This window comes from Electrona antarctica, assembly GCF_951216825.1.
Source record: "Electrona antarctica genome assembly, chromosome: 15".
NCBI classification, from domain to species: Eukaryota; Metazoa; Chordata; class Actinopteri; order Myctophiformes; family Myctophidae; genus Electrona; species Electrona antarctica.
Window position 1 is genome coordinate 2413365 of NC_136796.1, and position 19992 is coordinate 2433356.

General features: G+C 48.9%; 1 protein-coding gene across 4 annotated transcripts in view; it reads left to right on the forward strand.

The window, feature by feature from the left end:
* The window catches only part of LOC306938828 (synaptotagmin-like protein 1), a 53493-nt gene that overhangs the window by 21874 nt on the left and 11627 nt on the right, over nt 1-19992 (forward strand). For all 4 annotated transcript variants that reach the window (XR_013791776.1, XM_079523149.1, XM_079523150.1 and 1 more), the window contains 2 exons: nt 3044-3146; nt 10114-10275. Coding sequence is in view for 3 of the 4 variants with exons in the window: in XM_079523149.1 (XP_079379275.1) it covers nt 3044-3146; nt 10114-10275 (265 nt within the window). In the remaining variant the exon portion in view is untranslated. The remainder of the gene's footprint in view (nt 1-3043; nt 3147-10113; nt 10276-19992) is intronic.

Genomic DNA, 19992 nt, shown 5'->3' on the forward strand with positions numbered 1-19992 from the left:
GTGGCGCGCTACGAGCTTGTAGGTCTGCTATTTTTGAAAAATCGAAGAACGACTGACATAGAAACATAGCTTTTTCAGAAAACTGTCAGGATGTAGAAGACATTTTTAGAATCTGATCTCAGGTCAAAATGGGTTAATTTCAAGGGGGCAGTGAGGCTATTCAACGTTGAAGCTCTGGGTCCTAGTGGTAGGAGGAGGGACTACAGGCTGACCCGTGGATTCATGACCGGGAAACCCCGTGCAGCTGGGCTTTAACGTTGAGCGCTTGGTTGCCCTACGTCACTCAGGACCTCAAAGTTGAGGTCCGGGGAGGGACTTCCGGCAGTCTTCCGGGTGCTTCAAAACGCCACTGAGCAACTTCCACTGACATGAATAGCTGGGGGGCGGAGCTTCGCGCCATTTCAGTCTCTATTATATATATACTCTATGGTTAATTTAGACATAGTATTGGTCCGACTGTCATTAGACCAGAGATCAGCTATTTTTGCTATATTTGAATTGAAATACTGAATAATTTTTTGCTTTTTTTTTTTAATTAGAATCCTGAAAAGTAACCTTTTTTTAATTGATTTTCAAATGAATTTAGTTTTAGTTATGATAACTTTATGAACTAAATACAAATTGTACACAAAAAGACAATAGTACTAGTCGTTTAGTACTAGACTACTAGTCATTTAATACTAGTCATTAAGTATAATTAAAGCGGGTCAAGTTTGCATGTTTGGAATTGTAACAGCTGAAATCAATACTATATCAGTATTCTGATATTAACCTGCGGGCCGCATTAAGTGAAGGTGGGGGCCGCATTTGGCCCCCGGGCCGCCAGTTGCCCACCCCTGGTCTAGTAGATTGTCGTTAAACGGGGTTCCCACCGAAAGATAAGATAAGATAAGATGTCTTTCTAGTCAATTAAAATCGCCGCTTCACTTTGGTCGCTGGATGTTGTGATGGGACAACCCCCACTCCCCCAGCGTGTTCAACTAATCGCCTCATGCAATGCTGTCCATCACTGTACACATACTATGGGAAAACAGCACCGAATTCTATTACTTTAACACATTTTGTGCCCAAAACGTCTGTGGACGTCCTGGGTATTACAGCACGTGCATTTTTTTTTTCTTTTTATTAAAAAAAATCAGAAAAATCAAAACACTTTTTTTTTTTTTTTTTTAACACGTGGTGCCAAAGTTTGTGTTTTCGCCATTGAGAATGCATTTGGCGTTTAAATTAAATAACTCAAACTATAAAACATTTCAAAGTAAAAAGTTCCAGCATGTGTCTCCACAGTCAGCTGAATTATAAAAAATGTGAATGGATTTTCTAGGTGAAAGTGATTTTGGGCAGTATTGCGTGGGCTCTCAATGTGTTAATAATGAATCTTATCAGTTTCATGTGTGAAAATACGAAAAGATTGAGCAACTATGTTCTTATTTCATGATGACTGTACTGCCCGGGGGATGACTGATGCAACATGGGGAGTAAGAACGTATAGTCTGTTGACTCAAATACATTTTTACGAGGTTTGTTTTGTCTGCAGGCACATACAGCAGAACAGAACATGTATAACCCATTCTGACCTGAGATCAGATTCTAAAAATGTCTTCTAAATCCTGACAGTTTTCTGTAAAAGCTATGTTTCTATGTCAGTCGTTCTTCGATTTTACAAAAATAGCAGATCTACAAGCTCATAGCGCGCCACTCGGTGGCGCGCTATGAGCTTGTAGGTCTGCTATTTTTCAATAGCTAAAGCATAACGTAATGCTAACACCAAAAGGGGTTCCCGCCCAAATTGGGATAAAGGCTAGGTGGCTCAAGGCGGAGTCTCTGACGTAGTTCACCCGGCGGCCATCTTGCTGAGGGGCTACAGTACAGTATGTTCAATGGCAGCTCAAACAAAAATAGTCATAAATCCCTAAAATCTTGACGGATTCACAAACGGGTTGGTTTATTACAAACGTTGTCAACGTGGCTATGATTCAGGACGCTTATCTGCCTAACTTTGTTTTTTATACGAACGTTATATGAAAGCATATAAGTATGTGGACGTCTCTGACGTTTATAACAAACCAAACATAACCAACATGTAAAAAAAGCTGCATATGGATATGCGAGTGACATCATCATCATACCCGCGGAAGTTTTGCGGGAAAGCCTACCGATTGTCAACAAACTACTTTCTGGCCTCTGTGGATCTCAGCGACTCCCAATGAAAATGAATTGCGAGCTGCTCTGCCGCTCCGTCTCCGATAAAACTTTGAGTGAGGCCATACATCCAAACATTAAAGGTATATTCAGTGATTTGACTTAATTCAAATATCACTTATTTTTTCTTTTTTTCTGGATAATCCTCCCTACTATAGAGTGTGCTGACCATATAAGGAGTTCCTCCCTGTCCCTAGTGAGCCCCTGGGGTCAAAAAACCCTAGTTTCAGTTTTGGTGGCGGGTGGCAAAGCCTTCATCCAATCAGGATGAGAGGGGCCTTCCTCCAATCATGATCGAGTGGGGGCGGGCCTTGGTGCACATGCTGTTGGCCTGTTGCACTTCCCCCCACTGTAGAGCGTGCATGTGCACATTTTGTTACCGGGGCGGACTGGGTGGTTTTCCAAATCACCCAAATCACTGAATGCTCCTTTAAAGTCCTATCTGATTACATCAAACGATGTTAACCCATTTTGGGCGGGAACCCCTTTTGGTGTTAGCATTATGTTATGCTTTAGCTATTGAAAAATAGCAGATCTACAAGCTTGTAGGTCTGCTATTTTTGAAAAATCGAAGAACGACTGACATAGAAACATAGCTTTTTCAGAAAACTGTCAGGATGTAGAAGACATTTTTAGAATCTGATCTCAGGTCAAAATGGGTTAAACTCACTTAATATGCCACGTAATTTGCCACTCACTTTATGCATGCGCATACCCTAGTCTGGTCTATGTACACTACAGTATATACACATTACAAATGTCTTGTGTGTGTCTGTGTCTGTGTCTGTGTCTGCGTCTGCGTCTGTGTCTGCGTCTGTGTCTGCGTCTGCGTGCGTTACAGATACGTCAAAACCTACCTGTTGCCAGACAAGTCATCTCACAGTAAAAAGAAGACCTCTGTCCGGAAGAAGACATTAAACCCAGTCTATGATCAGACGCTCAGGGTGAGTGTGTGTGTGTTACAGTCTATGGTCACACACTCAGGGTGAGTGTGTGTATGTTACAGTCTATGGTCACACACTCAGGGTGAGTGTGTGTACAGTATGTTACAGTCTATGGTCACACACTCAGGGTGAGTGTGTGTATGTTACAGTCTATGGTCACACACTCAGGGTGAGTGTGTGTACAGTATGTTACAGTCTATGGTCACACACTCAGGGTGAGTGTGTGTGTGTTACAGTCTATGATCAGACACTCAGGGTGAGTGTGTGTATGTTACAGTCTATGATCAGACACTCAGGGTGAGTGTGTGTATGTTACAGTCTATGATCAGACACTCAGGGTGAGTGTGTGTATGTTACAGTCTATGGTCACACACTCAGGGTGAGTGTGTGTATGTTACAGTCTATGATCAGACACTCAGGGTGAGTGTGTGTGTGTTACAGTCTATGATCAGACACTCAGGGTGAGTGTGTGTATGTTAGTCTATGATCAGACACTAAGGGTGAGTGTGTGTACAGTATGTTACAGTCTATGGTCACACACTCAGGGTGAGTGTGTGTATGTTACAGTCTATGATCAGACACTCAGGGTGAGTATGTTACAGTCTATGATCAGACACTCAGGGTGAGTATGTGTATGTTACAGTCTATGGTCACACACTCAGGGTGAGTGTGTGTATGTTACAGTCTATGGTCAGACACTCAGGGTGAGTGTGTGTATGTTAGTCTATGATCAGACACTCAGGGTGAGTATGTTACAGTCTATGATCAGACACTCAGGGTGAGTATGTTACAGTCTATGGTCAGACACTCAGGGTGAGTGTGTGTATGTTACAGTCTATGATCAGACACTCAGGGTGAGTGTGTGTATGTTAGTCTATGATCAGACACTCAGGGTGAGTATGTTACAGTCTATGATCAGACACTCAGGGTGAGTATGTTACAGTCTATGATCAGACACTCAGGGTGAGTGTGTGTATGTTAGTCTATGATCAGACACTCAGGGTGAGTGTGTGTATGTTAGTCTATGATCAGACACTCAGGGTGAGTGTGTGTATGTTAGTCTATGATCAGACACTCAGGGTGAGTGTGTGTATGTTACAGTCTATGGTCACACACTCAGGGTGAGTGTGTGTATGTTAGTCTATGATCAGACACTCAGGGTGAGTGTGTGTATGTTACAGTCTATGATCAGACGCTCAGGGTGAGTGTGTGTATGTTATTCTATGATCAGACACTCAGGGTGAGTGTGTGTATGTTACAGTCTATGATCTGACGCTCAGGGTGAGTGTGTGTATGTTAGTCTATGGTCACACACTCAGGGTGAGTGTGTGTATGTTAGTCTATGGTCACACACTCAGGGTGAGTGTGTGTATGTTACAGTCTATGGTCACACACTCAGGGTGAGTGTGTGTATGTTACAGTCTATGATCAGACGCTCAGGGTGAGTGTGAGTATGTTACAGTCTATGGTCACACACTCAGGGTGAGTGTGTGTATGTTACAGTCTATGGTCACACACTCAGGGTGAGTGTGTGTATGTTACAGTCTATGATCAGACGCTCAGGGTGAGTGTGTGTATGTTAGTCTATGGTCACACACTCAGGGTGAGTGTGTGTATGTTACAGTCTATGATCAGACGCTCAGGGTGAGTGTGTGTATGTTAGTCTATGGTCACACACTCAGGGTGAGTGTGTGTATGTTAGTCTATGATCACACACTCAGGGTGAGTGTGTGTATGTTAGTCTATGGTCACACACTCAGGGTGAGTGTGTGTATGTTACAGTCTATGGTCACACACTCAGGGTGAGTGTGTGTATGTTAGTCTATGATCAGACACTCAGGGTGAGTGTGTGTATGTTAGTCTATGGTCACACACTCAGGGTGAGTGTGTGTATGTTACAGTCTATGGTCACACACTCAGGGTGAGTGTGTGTATGTTAGTCTATGGTCACACACTCAGGGTGAGTGTGTGTATGTTAGTCTATGATCAGACACTCAGGGTGAGTGTGTGTATGTTACAGTCTATGGTCAGACACTCAGGGTGAGTGTGTGTATGTTAGTCTATGGTCACACACTCAGGGTGAGTGTGTGTATGTTACAGTCTATGGTCACACACTCAGGGTGAGTGTGTGTATGTTAGTCTATGATCAGACGCTCAGGGTGAGTGTGTGTACAGTATGTTACAGTCTATGATCAGACACTCAGGGTGAGTGTGTGTATGTTAGTCTATGATCAGACACTCAGGGTGAGTGTGTGTATGTTACAGTCTATGATCACACACTCAGGGTGAGTGTGTGTATGTTAGTCTATGGTCACACACTCAGGGTGAGTGTGTGTATGTTAGTCTATGGTCACACACTCGGGGTGAGTGTGTGTATGTTACAGTCTATGATCAGACACTCAGGGTGAGTGTGTGTGTGTTACAGTCTATGGTCACACACTCAGGGTGAGTGTGTGTATGTTAGTCTATGGTCACACACTCAGGGTGAGTGTGTGTATGTTAGTCTATGGTCACACACTCGGGGTGAGTGTGTGTATGTTACAGTCTATGGTCACACACTCAGGGTGAGTGTGTGTATGTTACAGTCTATGGTCACACACTCAGGGTGAGTGTGTGTATGTTATTCTATGATCAGACGCTCAGGGTGAGTGTGTGTATGTTACAGTCTATGATCAGACGCTCAGGGTGAGTGTGTGTATGTTAGTCTATGGTCACACACTCAGGGTGAGTGTGTGTACAGTATGTTACAGTCTATGGTCAGACACTAAGGGTGAGTGTGTGTATGTTAGTCTATGGTCACACACTCAGGGTGAGTGTGTGTATGTTATTCTATGATCAGACGCTCAGGGTGAGTGTGTGTATGTTACAGTCTATGATCAGACGCTCAGGGTGAGTGTGTGTATGTTACAGTCTATGATCAGACACTCAGGGTGAGTGTGTATATTCATATCGGGTGGAAACCTCATATCGCCATATATATATATATATATATATATTTATTTATATAAATTAACACCCTACTTGATCATACTACAGTGTCACACAAAAGAATGGAAAGTAGTTTTATGTACTTTTGAGCTGCTTTTGCAGTTTTTTTGAGTGGTCCAAGAACAGCAATGTCCGTGTTAACCTACCTATGTGACTATGTATGTGACTATGAGTACCAGTAGGGGCAATAGTGGCGCTGTTGTGCCAGAAACAGAGAGAGAGATATAGTGCTGCACTGTTGCCTGCTAATGAGAGAGAGAGAGAGGGGGGGGGGGCAGGGGGAGAGGGGAGTTGCACCACTCAGTTCACACGGGTGTGATTCTTTTCTTCAATTGAATCCTGAAAAGTAACTTTCCACCCCGACAGACGATAAACTTTAAGTGATTTTTTTATTTTAAGACATTTTTGAACAGTTAAAATAGCACAATGTACATCGACACGTTGTGAGCTTGTAGATTGGCTATTGTAACTATTGCAACTATTGCAACTATTGCAACTATTGCAACTATTGCAACTATTCCGAAAGGTTTTTCAAAATCGTGAAAAAAGAAAAGAAAAGGCAAAGCAGTTTAGGGATGGACGTAAATAGAGCCCGAAGAGTCGCATGTAGCGATGGAGCTCGTACATTTTTATTGATAACGAGCGCCTTATCAATCAGGCTTATCGAGCTGGGTTCTTATCGGGCTGGGTTCTTATAGAGCTGGGTTCTTATCGAGCTGGGTTCTTATAGAGCTGGGTTCTTATCGAGCTGGGTTCTTATAGAGCTGGGTTCTTATCGAGCTGGGTTCTTATCGAGCTGGGTTCTTATCGGGCTGGGTTCTTATCGAGCTGGGTTCTTATAGAGTTGGGTTCTTATAGAGCTGGGTTCTTATAGAGCTGGGTTCTTATAGAGCTGGGTTCTTATCGAGCTGGGTTCTTATCGAGCTGGGTTCTTATAGAGCTGGGTTCTTATCGAGCTGGGTTCTTATCGAGCTGGGTTCTTATAGAGCTGGGTTCTTATCGAGCTGGGTTCTTATCGAGCTGGGTTCTTATCGGGCTGGGTTCTTATCGAGCTGGGTTCTTATAGAGTTGGGTTCTTATAGAGCTGGGTTCTTATAGAGCTGGGTTCTTATCGAGCTGGGTTCTTATCGAGCTGGGTTCTTATAGAGCTGGGTTCTTATAGAGCTGGGTTCTTATAGAGCTGGGTTCTTATCGAGCTGGGTTCTTATCGAGCTGGGTTCTTATCGAGCTGAGCTGTGTTCCTATCGAGCTGGGTTCTTATCGAGCTGGGTTCTTATCGGGCTGGGTTCTTATCGAGCTGGGTTCTTATAGAGTTGGGTTCTTATAGAGCTGGGTTCTTATCGAGCTGGGTTCTTATAGAGCTGGGTTCTTATAGAGCTGGGTTCTTATCGAGCTGGGTTCTTATCGGGCTGGGTTCTTATCGAGCTGGGTTCTTATAGAGTTGGGTTCTTATAGAGCTGGGTTCTTATCGGGCTGGGTTCTTATCGAGCTGGGTTCTTATAGAGCTGGGTTCTTATCGAGCTGGGTTCTTATCGGGCTGGGTTCTTATAGAGCTGGGTTCTTATCGAGCCGCGTTCTTATAGAGCCGGGTTCTTATCGAGCTGTGTTCTTATCGGGCCGCGTTCTTATAGAGCTGGGTTCTTATAGAGCTGGGTTCTCATCGAGCTGGGTTCTCATCGAGCTGGGTTCTTATAGAGCTGGGTTCTCATCGAGCTGGGTTCTTATAGAGCTGGGTTCTTATAGAGCTGGGTTCTCATCGAGCTGGGTTCTCATCGAGCTGGGTTCTTATAGAGCTGGGTTCTCATCGAGCTGGGTTCTTATAGAGCTGGGTTCTTATCGAGCTGGGTTCTTATAGAGCTGGGTTCTCATCGAGCTGGGTTCTCATCGAGCCGCGTTCTTATCGAGCCGTGTTCTTATCGAGCTGAGCTGGGTTCTTACCGAGCTGGGTTCTTATCGAGCTGTGTTCTTATCGAGCTGTGTTCTTATCGAGCTGGGTTCTTATCGAGCTGGGTTCTTATCGAGCTGTGTTCTTATAGAGCTGGGTTCTTATCGGGCTGTGTTCTTATCGAGCTGGTTTCTGAACAGAACCAGTATCTTTTACTAGGGCCTTCAAATACAGTACTTTTCTAACGGATGGAAGGCAATTGATCTTTTTTTTTATTACCAATACAATAATATTAGGTCTCACTTTCAAAGCGTCATTTAGTTTCCCCGGGCAGCGCTGGTTGGCAGGTATCAATCAATACACTTTTAGACTGGCATGTTTGTGCCAGTGTGGGTGATTTAGATTTATTTCTTGATCGCCTCTTGTCTTGATTGTTTAAACATGTCATGAGCCGCTATGCTCAATAACAGGCTTGATAAGCCCAAAGCTTATTGATAACGGGTACTCAATAAGCCCAAAGCTTATTGATAACGGGTACTCAATAAGCCCAAAGCTTATTGATAACGGGTACTCAATAAGCCCAAAGCTTATTGATAACGGGTACTCAATAAGCCCAAAGCTTATTGATAACGGGTACTCAATAAGCCCATAGCTTATTGATAACGGGTACTCAATAAGCCCAATTGATTGATTGATTGAAAAATGTATTAACAGTTTGCAGAATTACAGTACATTTCAAGCACAAACTCAATACAAAGGCTGTTAACTGTGAGTGGACGACCCAATTAAGCATTACACTTGTTTCCAATAGGGTCCACAATGTTCAATTCATCAAAAACATTTAGAGACGTACAAATAGACACTTCTATATAGACAAAGGACAGAACAGGAATTCATCATAAAGGAGGTAAAAAGGGAAAAGAAACATATACAGTGAGGGAAAAAAAGGGGTGTGCGGTGGGGGGGATTCACGTTCAGCTCCGTTCATTTGTTTGTTTTTCTTGGAGGAGCTGCGTTGGGTCCCCAAGTCGGCTCCGTGGCCGTACCTTGAGTTGGCTGTGTGGCCGTGACCATCTCTTGTGTTGTCCTTGTGTTGGGTCCCCAAGTCGGCTCAGTGGCCGTACCTTGAGTTGGCTGTGTGGCCGCGACCGTCTCTTGTGTCCCAAAGCTTATTGATAACGGGTACTCGATAAACCCAAAGCTTATTGATAACGGGTACTCAATAAGCCCAAAGCTTATTGATAACGGGTACTCAATAAGCCCAAAGCTTATTGATAACGGGTACTCAATAAGCCCAAAGCTTATTGATAACGGGTACTCAATAAGCCCAAAGCTTATTGATAACGGGTACTCAATAAACCCAAAGCTTATTGATAACGGGTACTCGATAAGCCCAAAGCTTATTGATAACGGGTACTCGATAAGCCCAAAGCTTATTGATAACGGGTACTCGATAAGCCCAAAGCTTATTGATAACGGGTACTCGATAAGCCCAAAGCTTATTGATAACGGGTACTCAATAAGCTTGTTATCGGATTTTTTTCGGGTATCGGTTATCGAGCTCCATCCCTAGTCACGTGTGTGTCATTGTGTTTCCACAGTACAGCATGGCCGAGGGGGAGATGGAAGAGTCACATCATGTGTCATTAGCGACTTTAAGCAACGACGGCTATACGGCAGTCGGCTACGGCGACCGGAAATGGATCAGTGCTCGATACATAAACCTGCTCTCCGTCGCAGCCCTTTCTACTACGGCAGAACCTACACTTACACGTAGTGTCTACAACGCCATGTCATAACCATGTTTATTGAAATGATAGCTGTCATACATTTACACAGATTGCTCCATGCAGCACCTTCCTCTTTCCACTGCTGATCATGTCCAGCGCATGTAAGAATTAAGCAATATCGGCAAGTTAGCTGACGCGCGACGGGGTGTTAAAAAAAAGGTTTGACACATGCTGCATAGACGCGTCACCATGGGAACCAATGTCGCCGACGGCTGTTTGCCTAATGATTTTGACAGCTACGGCGACTGCGTCACAGCCGCCCTAAAAACAGTCGTTGCTTAAAGTCCCTATTGTGTTTCCACAGTACAGCATGGCCGAGGGGGAGATGAAGAGTCGCACGCTCAACGTGTCGGTGTGGCACGCCGAGGCGCTGGGCAGGAACGTGTTCCTGGGGGAGGTGGAGCTCACCATGGCCACCTGGGACTGGAGCTGCACCCAGCCCCAATGGCACCACCTGCAGCCACGGGTAGGTACTGCACCCAGCCCCCAATGTCAGTATTCTGATATATTATATTATATATATATATATATATATATATATATATATAAGCTAGATGAACCATTGAACTGCGCACCCCCCAAAATAATCATATCTCATATCTTTTCATGAGAAAATGGGGGTCCGCCAATGGGGGTCCACAGTACCACAGCCACCAAGTGGCGCGCTATGAACTTGTAGGTCTGCTATTTTTGAAAAATCGTTAAAATGTGCCTAAAATCTTTCGACGTCAGGCCTGAATGGGATTGATTGATTGATTGAAATATTTATTAACAGTTTGCAGAATTACAGTACATTTCAAGCACAAACTCAATACAAAGAGTATCGCACAGGGCCTCGCATTTCTCCCAGACGCCTCTGGGTGGCGGTCACCTGGGTTCACGGATGTCGTGTTGGAAGACGAGCTGAGCTGTACATGAAGGAGGAGAGTGCAAGAATTACAACTAAAGCTTTTTATGTAACCTCAGTCACCTCCTCCTCCTCCTGCATCATGTGTTCTCTCCTCTCCTCCTCCTCCTCCTCCAGACATCATGTGTTCTCTCCTCTCCTCCTCCTCCTGCATCATGTGTTCTCTCCTCTCCTCCTCCTCCTCCTCCAGACATCATGTGTTCTCTCCTCTCCTCCTCCTCCTGCATCATGTGTTCTCTCCTCTCCTCCTCCTCCTACTGCATCATGTGTTCTCTCCTCTCCTCCTCCTCCTCCTGCATCATGTGTTCTCTCCTCTCCTCCTCCTCCTCCTCCAGACATCATGTGTTCTCTCCTCTCCTCCTCCTCCTGCATCATGTGTTCTCTCCTCTCCTCCTCCTCCTACTGCATCATGTGTTCTCTCCTCCTCCTCCTCCTGCATCATGTGTTCTCTCCTCTCCTCCTCCTCCTGCATCATGTGTTCTCTCCTCTCCTCCTCCTCCTCCTGCATCATGTGTTCTCTCCTCTCCTCCTCCTCCTGCATCATGTGTTCTCTCCTCTCCTCCTCCTCCTCCTGCATCATGTGTTCTCTCCTCTCCTCCTCCTCCTCCTGCATCATGTGTTCTCTCCTCTCCTCCTCCTCCTGCATCATGTGTTCTCTCCTCTCCTCCTCCTCCTCCTGCATCATGTGTTCTCTCCTCCTCCTCCTCCTCCTCCTGCATCATGTGTTCTCTCCTCTCCTCCTCCTCCTCCTGCATCATGTGTTCTCTCCTCTCCTCTCCTCCTCCTCCTGCATCATGTGTTCTCTCCTCTCCTCCTCCTCCTGCATCATGTGTTCTCTCCTCTCCTCCTCCTCCTCCTCCTGCATCATGTGTTCTCTCCTCTCCTCCTCCTCCTGCATCATGTGTTCTCTCCTCTCCTCCTCCTCCTCCTACTGCATCATGTGTTCTCTCCTCTCCTCCTCCTCCTCCTGCATCATGTGTTCTCTCCTCTCCTCCTCCTCCTCCTGCATCATGTGTTCTCTCCTCTCCTCCTCTTACTGCATCATGTGTTCTCTCCTCTCCTCCTCCTCCTGCATCATGTGTTCTCTCCTCTCCTCCTCCTCCTGCATCATGTGTTCTCTCCTCTCCTCCTCCTCCTCCTGCATCATGTGTTCTCTCCTCTCCTCCTCCTCCTGCATCATGTGTTCTCTCCTCTCCTCCTCCTACATCATGTGTTCTCTCCTCTCCTCCTCCTCCTCCTGCATCATGTGTTCTCTCCTCCTCCTCCTCCTCCTGCATCATGTGTTCTCTCCTCTCCTCCTCCTCCTGCATCATGTGTTCTCTCCTCTCCTCCTCCTCCTGCATCATGTGTTCTCTCCTCTCCTCCTCCTCCTCCTGCATCATGTGTTCTCTCCTCCTCCTCCTCCTCCTGCATCATGTGTTCTCTCCTCTCCTCCTCCTCCTGCATCATGTGTTCTCTCCTCTCCTCCTCCTCCTCCTGCATCATGTGTTCTCTCCTCTCCTCCTCCTCCTGCATCATGTGTTCTCTCCTCTCCTCCTCCTCCTCCTGCATCATGTGTTCTCTCCTCTCCTCCTCCTCCTAGTGCATCATGTGTTCTCTCCTCTCCTCCTCCTCCTGCATCATGTGTTCTCTCCTCTCCTCCTCCTCCTCCTGCATCATGTGTTCTCTCCTCCTCCTCCTCCTCCTCCTGCATCATGTGTTCTCTCCTCTCCTCCTCCTACTGCATCATGTGTTCTCTCCTCCTCCTCCTCCTCCTCCTCCTGCATCATGTGTTCTCTCCTCTCCTCCTCCTCCTGCATCATGTGTTCTCTCCTCTCCTCCTCCTACTGCATCATGTGTTCTCTCCTCTCCTCCTCCTCCTGCATCATGTGTTCTCTCCTCTCCTCCTCCTCCTGCATCATGTGTTCTCTCCTCTCCTCCTCCTCCTGCATCATGTGTTCTCTCCTCTCCTCCTCCTACTGCATCATGTGTTCTCTCCTCCTCCTCCTGCATCATGTGTTCTCTCCTCTCCTCCTCCTACTGCATCATGTGTTCTCTCCTCTCCTCCTCCTCCTGCATCATGTGTTCTCTCCTCTCCTCCTCCTCCTGCATCATGTGTTCTCTCCTCTCCTCCTCCTCCTCCTGCATCATGTGTTCTCTCCTCTCCTCCTCCTCCTCCTGCATCATGTGTTCTCTCCTCTCCTCCTCCTACTGCATCATGTGTTCTCTCCTCTCCTCCTCCTCCTACTGCATCATGTGTTCTCTCCTCTCCTCCTCCTCCAGACATCATGTGTTCTCTCCTCTCCTCCTCCTCCTGCATCATGTGTTCTCTCCTCTCCTCCTCCTCCTGCATCATGTGTTCTCTCCTCTCCTCCTCCTCCTGCATCATGTGTTCTCTCCTCTCCTCCTCCTCCTCCTGCATCATGTGTTCTCTCCTCTCCTCCTCCTCCTGCATCATGTGTTCTCTCCTCCTCCTCCTCCTGCATCATGTGTTCTCTCCTCTCCTCCTCCTCCTGCATCATGTGTTCTCTCCTCTCCTCCTCCTCCTGCATCATGTGTTCTCTCCTCTCCTCCTCCTCCTGCATCATGTGTTCTCTCCTCTCCTCCTCCTCCTGCATCATGTGTTCTCTCCTCTCCTCCTCCTCCTGCATCATGTGTTCTCTCCTCTCCTCCTCCTCCTGCATCATGTGTTCTCTCCTCTCCTCCTCCTCCTGCATCATGTGTTCTCTCCTCTCCTCCTCCTCCTCCTCCTGCATCATGTGTTCTCTCCTCTCCTCCTCCTCCTGCATCATGTGTTCTCTCCTCTCCTCCTCCTCCTGCATCATGTGTTCTCTCCTCTCCTCCTCCTCCTGCATCATGTGTTCTCTCCTCTCCTCCTCCTCCTCCTGCATCATGTGTTCTCTCCTCTCCTCCTCCTACTGCATCATGTGTTCTCTCCTCTCCTCCTCCTCCTCCTCCTCCTACTGCATCATGTGTTCTCTCCTCTCCTCCTCCTCCTGCATCATGTGTTCTCTCCTCTCCTCCTCCTCATGCATCATGTGTTCTCTCCTCTCCTCCTCCTGCATCATGTGTTCTCTCCTCTCCTCCTCCTCCTGCATCATGTGTTCTCTCCTCTCCTCCTCCTCCTCCTGCATCATGTGTTCTCTCCTCCTCCTCCTCCTGCATCATGTGTTCTCTCCTCCTCCTCCTCCTGCATCATGTGTTCTCTCCTCTCCTCCTCCTGCATCATGTGTTCTCTCCTCTCCTCCTCCTCCTGCATCATGTGTTCTCTCCTCTCCTCCTCCTCCTGCATCATGTGTTCTCTCCTCTCCTCCTGCATCATGTGTTCTCTCCTCTCCTCCTCCTCCTCCTCCTCCTGCATCATGTGTTCTCTCCTCCTCCTCCTCCTCCAGACATCATGTGTTCTCTCCTCTCCTCCTCCTCCTCCTCCTCCTACTGCATCATGTGTTCTCTCCTCTCCTCCTCCTCCTCCTGCATCATGTGTTCTCTCCTCCTCCTCCTGCATCATGTGTTCTCTCCTCTCCTCCTCCTCCTGCATCATGTGTTCTCTCCTCCTCCTCCTCCTCCTGCATCATGTGTTCTCTCCTCTCCTCCTCCTCCTGCATCATGTGTTCTCTCCTCCTCCTCCTCCTCCTGCATCATGTGTTCTCTCCTCTCCTCCTCCTCCTACTACATCATGTGTTCTCTCCTCTCCTCCTCCTCCTACTGCATCATGTGTTCTCTCCTCTCCTCCTCCTCCTGCATCATGTGTTCTCTCCTCTCCTCCTCCTCCTGCATCATGTGTTCTCTCCTCCTCCTCCTCCTCCTGCATCATGTGTTCTCTCCTCTCCTCCTCCTCCTGCATCATGTGTTCTCTCCTCCTCCTCCTCCTCCTGCATCATGTGTTCTCTCCTCCTCCTCCTCCTCCTGCATCATGTGTTCTCTCCTCCTCCTCCTCCTCCTCCAGACATCATGTGTTCTCTCCTCTCCTCCTCCTCCTGCATCATGTGTTCTCTCCTCTCCTCCTCCTCCTCCTGCATCATGTGTTCTCTCCTCTCCTCCTCCTCCTACTGCATCATGTGTTCTCTCCTCCTCCTCCTCCTCCTCCTGCATCATGTGTTCTCTCCTCTCCTCCTCCTACTTCATCATGTGTTCTCTCCTCTCCTCCTCCTCCTCCTGCATCATGTGTTCTCTCCTCTCCTCCTCCTCCTGCATCATGTGTTCTCTCCTCCTCCTCCTCCTCCTGCATCATGTGTTCTCTCCTCCTCCTCCTCCTCCTGCATCATGTGTTCTCTCCTCTCCTCCTCCTCCTACTGCATCATGTGTTCTCTCCTCTCCTCCTCCTCCTCCTGTATCATGTGTTCTCTCCTCTCCTCCTCCTCCTGCATCATGTGTTCTCTCCTCTCCTCCTCCTCCTGCATCATGTGTTCTCTCCTCTCCTCCTCCTCCTGCATCATGTGTTCTCTCCTCTCCTCCTCCTCCTGCATCATGTGTTCTCTCCTCTCCTCCTCCTCCTACTGCATCATGTGTTCTCTCCTCTCCTCCTCCTCCTGCATCATGTGTTCTCTCCTCTCCTCCTCCTCCTGCATCATGTGTTCTCTCCTCTCCTCCTCCTCCTGCATCATGTGTTCTCTCCTCTCCTCCTCCTCCTGCATCATGTGTTCTCTCCTCTCCTCCTCCTCCTGCATCATGTGTTCTCTCCTCCTCCTCCTCCTCCAGACATCATGTGTTCTCTCCTCCTCCTCCTACTGCATCATGTGTTCTCTCCTCTCCTCCTCCTCCTCCTGCATCATGTGTTCTCTCCTCTCCTCCTCCTCCTCCTGCATCATGTGTTCTCACCTCTCATCCTCCTCCTACTGCATCATGTGTTCTCTCCTCTCCTCCTCCTCCTGCATCATGTGTTCTCTCCTCTCCTCCTCCTCCTGCATCATGTGTTCTCTCCTCTCCTCCTCCTCCTGCATCATGTGTTCTCTCCTCCTCCTCCTCCTGCATCATGTGTTCTCTCCTCTCCTCCTCCTCCTCCTGCATCATGTGTTCTCTCCTCTCCTCCTCCTCCTCCTGCATCATGTGTTCTCTCCTCCTCCTCCTCCTCCTGCATCATGTGTTCTCTCCTCCTCCTCCTCCTCCTCCTACTGCATCATGTGTTCTCTCCTCTCCTCCTCCTCCTCCTGCATCATGTGTTCTCTCCTCTCCTCCTCCTCCTGCATCATGTGTTCTCTCCTCTCCTCCTCCTCCTGCATCATGTGTTCTCTCCTCTCCTCCTCCTCCTACTGCATCATGTGTTCTCTCCTCTCCTCCTCCTCCTGCATCATGTGTTCTCTCCTCTCCTCCTCCTCCTGCATCATGTGTTCTCTCCTCTCCTCCTCCTCCTGCATCATGTGTTCTCTCCTCTCCTCCTCCTCCTGCATCATGTGTTCTCTCCTCTCCTCCTCCTCCTGCATCATGTGTTCTCTCCTCTCCTCCTCCTGCATCATGTGTTCTCTCCTCTCCTCCTCCTCCTCCTGCATCATGTGTTCTCTCCTCCTCCTCCTCCTGCATCATGTGTTCTCTCCTCTCCTCCTCCTCCTACTGCATCATGTGTTCTCTCCTCTCCTCCTCCTCCTGCATCATGTGTTCTCTCCTCTCCTCCTCCTCCTCCTACTGCATCATGTGTTCTCTCCTCTCCTCCTCCTCCTGCATCATGTGTTCTCTCCTCTCCTCCTCCTCCTGCATCATGTGTTCTCTCCTCTCCTCCTCCTCCTGCATCATGTGTTCTCTCCTCTCCTCCTCCTCCTCCTGCATCATGTGTTCTCTCCTCTCCTCCTCCTCCTCCTGCATCATGTGTTCTCTCCTCTCCTCCTCCTCCTGCATCATGTGTTCTCTCCTCTCCTCCTCCTCCTGCATCATGTGTTCTCTCCTCTCCTCCTCCTCCTGCATCATGTGTTCTCTCCTCTCCTCCTCCTCCTGCATCATGTGTTCTCTCCTCTCCTCCTCCTCCTGCATCATGTGTTCTCTCCTCTCCTCCTCCTCCTCCTACATCATGTGTTCTCTCCTCTCCTCCTCCTCCTCCTGCATCATGTGTTCTCTCCTCTCCTCCTCCTCCTCCTGCATCATGTGTTCTCTCCTCTCCTCCTCCTCCTCCTGCATCATGTGTTCTCTCCTCTCCTCCTCCTACTGCATCATGTGTTCTCTCCTCTCCTCCTCCTCCTCCTGCATCATGTGTTCTCTCCTCTCCTCCTCCTCCTGCATCATGTGTTCTCTCCTCTCCTCCTCCTCCTGCATCATGTGTTCTCTCCTCTCCTCCTCCTCCTGCATCATGTGTTCTCTCCTCTCCTCCTCCTCCTGCATCATGTGTTCTCTCCTCTCCTCCTCCTGCATCATGTGTTCTCTCCTCCTCCTCCTCCTGCATCATGTGTTCTCTCCTCCTCCTCCTCCTGCATCATGTGTTCTCTCCTCTCCTCCTCCTCCTCCTGCATCATGTGTTCTCTCCTCTCCTCCTCCTCCTGCATCATGTGTTCTCTCCTCTCCTCCTCCTCCTGCATCATGTGTTCTCTCCTCTCCTCCTCCTCCCGCATCATGTGTTCTCTCCCCTCCTCCTCCTCCTGCATCATGTGTTCTCTCCTCTCCTCCTCCTCCTACTGCATCATGTGTTCTCTCCTCTCCTCCTCCTCCTCCTGCATCATGTGTTCTCTCCTCTCCTCCTCCTCCTCCTGCATCATGTGTTCTCTCCTCTCCTCCTCCTGCATCATGTGTTCTCTCCTCTCCTCCTCCTCCTGCATCATGTGTTCTCTCCTCTCCTCCTCCTCCTGCATCATGTGTTCTCTCCTCTCCTCCTCCTCCTGCATCATGTGTTCTCTCCTCTCCTCCTCCTCCTGCATCATGTGTTCTCTCCTCTCCTCCTCCTCCTGCATCATGTGTTCTCTCCTCTCCTCCTCCTCCTACATCATGTGTTCTCTCCTCTCCTCCTCCTCCAGACATCATGTGTTCTCTCCTCTCCTCCTCCTCCTCCTCCTCCTACTGCATCATGTGTTCTCTCCTCTCCTCCTCCTCCTGCATCATGTGTTCTCTCCTCCTCCTCCTCCTGCATCATGTGTTCTCTCCTCTCCTCCTCCTCCTCCTGCATCATGTGTTCTCTCCTCTCCTCCTCCTCCTCCTGCATCATGTGTTCTCTCCTCTCCTCCTCCTCCTGCATCATGTGTTCTCTCCTCTCCTCCTCCTCCCGCATCATGTGTTCTCTCCTCTCCTCCTCCTCCTGCATCATGTGTTCTCTCCTCTCCTCCTCCTCCTGCATCATGTGTTCTCTCCTCTCCTCCTCCTCCTGCATCATGTGTTCTCTCCTCTCCTCCTCCTCCTGCATCATGTGTTCTCTCCTCTCCTCCTCCTCCTGCATCATGTGTTCTCTCCTCCTCCTCCTCCTCCTGCATCATGTGTTCTCTCCTCTCCTCCTCCTCCTCCTGCATCATGTGTTCTCTCCTCTCCTCCTCCTCCTGCATCATGTGTTCTCTCCTCTCCTCCTCCTCCTCCTGCATCATGTGTTCTCTCCTCTCCTCCTCCTCCTGCACCATGTGTTCTCTCCTCTCCTCCTCCTCCTCCTGCATCATGTGTTCTCTCCTCTCCTCCTCCTCCTGCATCATGTGTTCTCTCCTCTCCTCCTCCTACTGCATCATGTGTTCTCTCCTCTCCTCCTCCTGCATCATGTGTTCTCTCCTCTCCTCCTCCTCCTACATCATGTGTTCTCTCCTCTCCTCCTCCTCCAGACATCATGTGTTCTCTCCTCTCCTCCTCCTCCTCCTCCTCCTACTGCATCATGTGTTCTCTCCTCTCCTCCTCCTGCATCATGTGTTCTCTCCTCTCCTCCTCCTCCTGCATCATGTGTTCTCTCCTCTCCTCCTCCTCCTGCATCATGTGTTCTCTCCTCTCCTCCTCCTCCTGCATCATGTGTTCTCTCCTCTCCTCCTCCTCCTGTATCATGTGTTCTCTCCTCTCCTCCTCCTCCAGACATCATGTGTTCTCTCCTCTCCTCCTCCTCCAGACATCATGTGTTCTCTCCTCTCCTCCTCCTCCTGCATCATGTGTTCTCTCCTCTCCTCCTCCTCCTGCATCATGTGTTCTCTCCTCTCCTCCTCCTCCTCCTGCATCATGTGTTCTCTCCTCTCCTCCTCCTCCTGCATCATGTGTTCTCTCCTCTCCTCCTCCTCCTGCATCATGTGTTCTCTCCTCTCCTCCTCCTCCTGCATCATGTGTTCTCTCCTCCTCCTCCTCCTGCATCATGTGTTCTCTCCTCTCCTCCTCCTCCTGCATCATGTGTTCTCTCCTCTCCTCCTCCTCCTGCATCATGTGTTCTCTCCTCTCCTCCTCCTCCTGCATCATGTGTTCTCTCCTCCTCCTCCTCCTGCATCATGTGTTCTCTCCTCTCCTCCTCCTCCTGCATCATGTGTTCTCTCCTCTCCTCCTCCTCCTGCATCATGTGTTCTCTCCTCTCCTCCTCCTCCTGCATCATGTGTTCTCTCCTCTCCTCCTCCTCCTCCTGCATCATGTGTTCTCTCCTCCTCCTCCTCCTCCTGCATCATGTGTTCCCTCCTCCTCTCCTCCTCCTCCTGCATCATGTGTTCTCTCCTCTCCTCCTCCTCCTACTGCATCATGTGTTCTCTCCTCCTCCTCCTCCTCCTGCATCATGTGTTCTCTCCTCTCCTCCTCCTCCTGCATCATGTGTTCTCTCCTCTCCTCCTCCTCCTGCATCATGTGTTCTCTCCTCTCCTCCTCCTCCTGCATCATGTGTTCTCTCCTCTCCTCCTCCTCCTGCATCATGTGTTCTCTCTCCTCCTCCTCCTCCTGCATCATGTGTTCTCTCCTCTCCTCCTCCTACTGCATCATGTGTTCTCTCCTCTCCTCCTCCTCCTGCATCATGTGTTCTCTCCTCCTCCTCCTCCTCCTGCATCATGTGTTCTCTCCTCTCCTCCTCCTCCTACTGCATCATGTGTTCTCTCCTCCTCCTCCTCCTCCTGCATCATGTGTTCTCTCCTCTCCTCCTCCTCCTGCATCATGTGTTCTCTCCTCTCCTCCTCCTCCTGCATCATGTGTTCTCTCCTCTCCTCCTCCTCCTGCATCATGTGTTCTCTCCTCTCCTCCTCCTCCTACTGCATCATGTGTTCTCTCCTCTCCTCCTCCTCCTGCATCATGTGTTCTCTCCTCTCCTCCTCCTCCTGCATCATGTGTTCTCTCCTCCTCCTCCTCCTCCTGCATCATGTGTTCTCTCCTCTCCTCCTCCTCCTGCATCATGTGTTCTCTCCTCTCCTCCTCCTCCTACTGCATCATGTGTTCTCTCCTCTCCTCCTCCTC